Source organism: Salvelinus fontinalis, chromosome 8 (genome assembly GCF_029448725.1).
Source record: "Salvelinus fontinalis isolate EN_2023a chromosome 8, ASM2944872v1, whole genome shotgun sequence".
Taxonomy (NCBI): domain Eukaryota; kingdom Metazoa; phylum Chordata; class Actinopteri; order Salmoniformes; family Salmonidae; genus Salvelinus; species Salvelinus fontinalis.
The window spans coordinates 34,356,511-34,362,510 of record NC_074672.1 but is presented as its reverse complement, the minus strand read 5'-3'; the positions used below and the strand labels follow the sequence as shown (position 1 = coordinate 34,362,510).

Genomic DNA, 6,000 nt, shown 5'->3' with positions numbered 1-6,000 from the left:
ATACAAAGTATAGTTCAAATAATTTTTTACCTGATTTTTACAATAACAACACAAATATTCAACTTTATTGCATGACTGTTCCATTTTTAAGAGAATATGTTGTTTGGTTTGCCTTGTTGATTATATTGAATAGGTAACACCCAAATAAATGTTTATCATGCAAACTAATCCTTGAAAGTGTGTAAACCTCGTTTTATATCATGGGAGGAATTAGAACAACGTCAAGATCACCAGATATCACCAGCGATTTCGATTTAACTACTTTTTACATGTAAAACCCGTATTTCATTGTGAGATGAGATTATCTGTGCAGCGCGTCTGCAGTGAATACTACCTGGAACCGGTCCTAAATTTCCGACGCATGTGCAATGAAAGCACTTCCTTTTCCGCTCATTGCGCTGCGTTTTCTTCTTCAACCAAGCTTCTCCTCAGCGTAAAAAAAGGTAAACAATTGATATGTACACATTTGAAACTACTGCATTTCACTGGGACAAAAGTAAGCTATTTAGTATCACTGCGTCAGTTGATATGATAATTTGGTGTAGATGTATTGTTTGCTAAGTGAACAACATGATAATGGTTTATGAGTAACGTTAACCTCCATTCATTTAGCTAACGTTCTATCACTGAAGCTCAAAAATAACTAAATCTGTTGCCACAATTTGACAACCACTCGCTAGCGGTCCTCTTGCGTTATTGTACTTTATGTATACTATGATGTAAAGGTTAATTGAATAACCACGTTATTGTAATGCTGTCTATTCTGTACCATTTAAGACTACTAACCGCGTGTTGGCTCAAGTCAATCCGACGTCATGAGTTTGTTCGGGGCCAGCACTGGCTTTGGCGCTGGGGGATTTGGAGCGGCAACCACGGACACCCACAACCCAATGAAGGTAAGTAGCTAACTAATAACATTCCCTATCTGTAACCTGCATAATAATCAATATTTTTTACTAGTAGAACTTGTTCTGAGAGGTGTAATTCAAATGTATTTGATTTTGAATTATATGTTATCTCATACAGGATGTGGAAGTAACCTCACCCCCAGATGACAGCATCAGTTGCTTGGCGTTCAGTCCCCCTGCTATGCCAGGGAACTTCTTGATAGGGGGATCCTGGGCCAATGATGTGAGTCGAGTCATCATGTTCCACTTAAAGTGCCCACTTCATACTTATGCTGTTTTTGTTGCTATGAGTCTAAAACCCATTCACTTTGTAACAACATATGAGACTGTTTTCTTACATTTTTCCAGGTGAGGTGTTGGGAGGTACAGGACAACGGGCAGACAGTCCCCAAAGCCCAGCAGATGCACACGGGTCCCGTCCTTGATGTCTGCTGGAGCGAAGTAGGCCCCCTCACATCACATATCTTTACCAACCATATGAGGTGTTTGAATGAAACTTGACTTATTCGTTCCCTTGCTCTTTTAGGACGGTAGCAAGGTTTTCACTGCGTCTTGTGACAAGACTGCCAAAATGTGGGACCTCAACAGCAACCAGGCAATACAGATCGCACAGGTAAATATTTCAGGCTATGAATACTGTTTTCAGTGTTATTTTTCAATTGGTAGTTTCATCACCTCTCTGTGCTTCCCTTGAATACATTGACAAGTTCTGTTGACACTAGAGAAATGGTCTTTGATTTATGTTTCCATTTAGCATGATGCTCCTATCAGAACAGTCCACTGGATCAAAGCCCCCAACTACAACTGCATCATGACAGGCAGCTGGGACAAAACTCTGAAGGTAAGAAACATAATTGGGATTGGGAACTATTTTATATAATAGTTATTATAGGTTATTAAAGGAATAGAGGCAAACAGTCCTTTATCCCAGCAGCAGTAAGGCTCCTGAATGGCAGACACTAGGTCCAGCAGGCTAGCTTACAGTTGACATTGTACTGATGTGAAGTGTATATTGTGTACAGTTGAATCATTATGAATCACCCATGAATTGTACTTTTTCTGTTCTCGTTGTGTGTATTGTCTATATTTGTCCATTTGTATGCTTTGATATGTTTTAAATGTACAGTGTCTCAAACAAAATTTCCCCATTGTGATCATAGTCATTATCTTAGTTATACTTTTAATCTTTAATTTATTTGTTTGATTTGCTCTGCTGTAGTTCTGGGACACCCGCTCGCCCAACCCAATGATGTCTCTGCAGTTGCCGGAGAGGTGCTACTGTGCAGACGTGGTGAGGACCTAGTGCTAAAGCTCCAGTGATTCATATTCTTTAAGTGGTTTTCTATAATAGCTCTAAATAGCGTTCAGCAGAGTTACATTTTCCCCAAAAAATTGCTTAAAGTGTGCTTTCCTGGGGTCTCATTTATAAACGGTGCGTACTTACAAAATATACCCAAAAATATGCATGTGCCAGTTTTACCACAAAAGTTGTCACAGAACTTGACTTGAGAATGTCCTTTCCTCCTCAAACTAAGACCATGCGTACACATATCTTCTAGCGGTTTAAGTATTGCAAGCAAGAAAGTTGGCCTGTGCTAATGGGGTATATGGTGAAACGCTTATTCATAGACACATAATAACAAGATGCAGCCGTTTGCTGTTAGTGAGAAGAGCAAATATTAAGTGTGTTTTCTTTTTAGATTCTAAAATAATTACAGAATTGTTTTCATAATTATTTCAGAATAAATTCCTACATTTCTATGGCTGTGATGGGTTCATATTCCTGAAGTAGCCATACAACAAATTACCATGCGCATCTCTCATTTAATTGGGTCTATGTAAATAGATAGGCAATGTATTTCAAGTTTTGCTATACGTGATCCCATATGCAGTGTGGTTTATAACACAGTTGATCTTATACTTTGAAGTATGTATGCTACTACTGTATGCCAATTGTTTTCTCTTTCAGAAATGGTCAATACAGCATAAATTACTGCAATTTTTTTTAAACCTTTGTCAACACAGTAAATAGACAAGTAGCTTATGTAAAATATTTGACAGTATGGGTAAGCGACAGTATTGCTGTGTGATAGGAGCATAACATAAACCTATTTAATCTTAGAGCCTATATCAAAGCAGGACATAGAAACAATCTATTGAAGTGTGGGCTGAAGCCTACTTTTGATTGTATAGTGGAAACAATTTAATCTTCCATAATGCACAAACAGGCACTCGCTATAAGCAGCATTCATGTTAAGTTTGGAAAAGTTACTGCAAAATAGCATCATGCTTTCTGCCCACACCTCTACAGAAATTTAATCAAATATGCCATTGATCTTTTTTATAGAAACTGCCGTGGCCTAATTCCAATAGTGACAAATTATACAGCAAATAAAGGGAGCGTTATTGTCAGTATAAAAAGTGAAGAGGGCGTTTTCCAGGCGGAGTTTTAATACTCGTTCACGCATGCTCAGTTTTATGACAGGTCTGATTTATGAAACGGGAAACATGCTTGCTGTGCACCAAGTTTATAAATCTCTATTTTTAGACGTACGCATTCTTTTCAGAAATGGCGCACGCAGGTATTGTGTGAAATGTACGCAATGGTTATAAATGAGGCCGCTGGTTTTATAAGTCATGTGTTGTCAACTCAGCTGATTGGTTCCCTGTTGTTTTCAGGTGTACCCCATGGCAGTGGTAGCGTCTGCAGACCGAGGTTTGATTGTATATCAACTTGAAAACCAGCCGTCTGAGTTTAGGAGGATAGACTCACCACTCAAACACCAGGTGACTGGTCTCACATACCAGGTGACTTACAGGTCTCCCTAAAAGAGTTCTTTTGACCTCATTGGGACTTCCTGGATAAATAAAGGTTACATTAAAAAAAATGAACAATACATTTACAGGACTATCTACTACTGTACATACACACACCTTTTCAGAGTGCAGTTTCCATTGATTATCAATTATTCATGAATAGTTCATGCCTGTGGTGTACACCCTAACACTACCTCTTCCATCTTCCTGTATCAGCACCGCTGCATAGCCATTTTTAAGGACAAACAGAACAAGCCTGCTGGATTTGCTCTCGGAAGCATTGAAGGGAGGGTTGCCATTCACTACATCAACCCTCCTAACCCGTGAGTACCACAAACCAGGCTGTTCCTTAAACTGTGAGAAAGACCTTGGCTACCACCCACGGCACCCTACTCATCACACTGTGTTTTTGTGTTGTAGAGCCAAGGATAACTTCACCTTTAAGTGCCACAGGTCGAATGGAACCAACACAGCCACACCACAAGATATCTATGCTGTGAGTCCAGATTTTGCTCTCTACACCCTGCTTTCATATACATTTGGATACAGTCAGTAGGTAGCATAAGATATTGGGGTGTTTTTCATGCAAACACCTTGCTGTTTCTGATCAAACAGGTAAATGCCATTTCCTTCCACCCTGTCCACGGGACACTGGCGACTGTTGGGTCGGATGGTCGCTTCAGCTTCTGGGATAAAGATGCCCGCACCAAGCTGAAGACCTCAGAGCAGCTGGACCAGCCAATCACAGCATGCTCCTTCAACAACAACGGCAACATCTTTGCCTACGCCTCCAGCTATGATTGGTCAAAGGTAACATTTTATCTCGTACCTCAGGTTGATTTAAGACTCATTCTATTCCTTCAAAATGGACAGGCATTATTAAAAAAAAAAAAATCTAAATTGATATATGTGTTTAACCTCAGGGACATGAGTACTACAACCCTCAGAAAAAGAACTACATCTTCCTGCGTAATGCTACTGAGGAGCTGAAACCACGGAACAAGAAATGGTGAGTCTGAATCGCATTGTCATTTCATCAATCACGTTTGGTCACCTCTATGGTGACCGTCACAAGACATGATTTTCTATGCTCTCATTAAGAAATGTAGAACCACATGTATATTGGTTGACAAGAAAATACTTGAAAGCAACAGACTTAATGGCTTGTACATTTCTCTCATGTCTCTAGATTTGTCCAATATCTCACCTGTTGTTTGCAAAATGGAGGGTTGTCAAACACACACGTCATGCCTGCACTACCCTGTTCCTTTCCTGTGCCAACATCAATGGTGGAGCTGCTACTTGCAAAATAGGGGTTGGAGAGTGATAAGATATTGTTTTGAAATATCTGATATTTTATTTTCTATTGTCACGATACCGTGGTTGCATTTAAAGTAATGTTTTTTTTCTCTGTTACATTGTTGTACAATTTAACGATATTGGAGAATGACATAAATGACTAGATAAAGACAATTTACGACTGTTTTTTGCAACACCTTTTTTCATTCTCTTGCACATTTTTTAAAATTTAACTAGGTATGTCAGTTAAGAACAAATTCTTATTTACAATGACGGCCTACCCCGGACCAGTTGTGCACCACCCTATGGGACTTCCAATCACGGCCGGATGTGATGCAGTGCCTTAGACTGCTGTGCCACTCGGGAGCCAACCCCTGCTAATATTCACATATGTTTAGAACACTATACAAACAAGAATGCATAGAACATACATGGTATACTGGGCTTCTGTAACTTAACATTACCCCATTTCACCCATTTGGATTTCTATAAAAAGGGACACTGCATTTGGGAAAGGGGATACATAGGGGGCTGCCTTAATTGGCACCTGGAAAACAGTGGGTTAACTGCCTTGCTCAGAACAGATTTTTACCTTGTCTGCTCTGGGATTCAATCAAGCAACCTTTTTGTTACTGGCCCATCGTGCCTACCCGCCAGGCTACCTGCTGGCATCAATAGCTGCAGGTCCCAGTATCTTTAAATTCCCTTGTCTATAGTAGGCTACTATAATATATAGCTAAACTACTCTGCACGATAAACTGAGAAATGCTGCAGGAAAATATTTTTAGTTCTATACGATCGTTGACTACGAGCAGAATTTAGACAGACGGGTTTAGATCAGTGTTTCCCAACCCTGGTCGATTACCACACCTTTTTATTGTAACACTGGACAAGCACACCTGATTCAACTTGTCAACTAATCATCAAGCCCACAATGATTTGAATTATGTGCGTTTGTCAAGGGCTACAACCAAAC

The 6,000-nt window shown here is 39.8% G+C and overlaps 1 protein-coding gene across 2 annotated transcripts; it reads left to right on the top strand.

The window, feature by feature from the left end:
- The first annotated feature begins 344 nt into the window (after window positions 1-344).
- LOC129861136 (mRNA export factor-like) lies at window positions 345-5,198 on the top strand. Of its 2 annotated transcripts, XM_055932296.1 has the most exons (13): window positions 345-443; window positions 778-896; window positions 1,027-1,131; window positions 1,257-1,349; window positions 1,435-1,521; window positions 1,663-1,749; window positions 2,128-2,199; window positions 3,588-3,716; window positions 3,942-4,048; window positions 4,146-4,221; window positions 4,341-4,535; window positions 4,649-4,734; window positions 4,915-5,198. In XM_055932296.1, coding segments are annotated over exons 2-13 (1,119 nt in total). In that variant the 5' UTR covers window positions 345-443; window positions 778-815; the 3' UTR covers window positions 4,916-5,198. The 2 variants fall into 2 exon arrangements, with proteins under 2 accessions (XP_055788271.1, XP_055788272.1); XM_055932297.1 differs by lacking the exon at window positions 4,915-5,198 and having other exon boundaries at window positions 3,588-3,695; window positions 4,649-4,738.
- Window positions 5,199-6,000: the final 802 nt, after the last annotated feature.

What these genes read in the sequence shown, in the direction of transcription:
- LOC129861136 (XM_055932296.1), top strand. Translation starts at nt 816, where the DNA reads ATGAGTTTGTTCGGGGCCAGCACTGGCTTTGGCGCTGGGGGATTTGGA. An exon ending in GGTGCTACTGTGCAGACGTG is followed by an intron (nt 2,200 to 3,587) that starts GTGAGGACCTAG and finishes TGTTGTTTTCAG; the next exon opens with GTGTACCCCATGGCAGTGGT. An exon ending in TACATCAACCCTCCTAACCC is followed by an intron (nt 4,049 to 4,145) that starts GTGAGTACCACA and finishes TTTGTGTTGTAG; the next exon opens with AGCCAAGGATAACTTCACCT.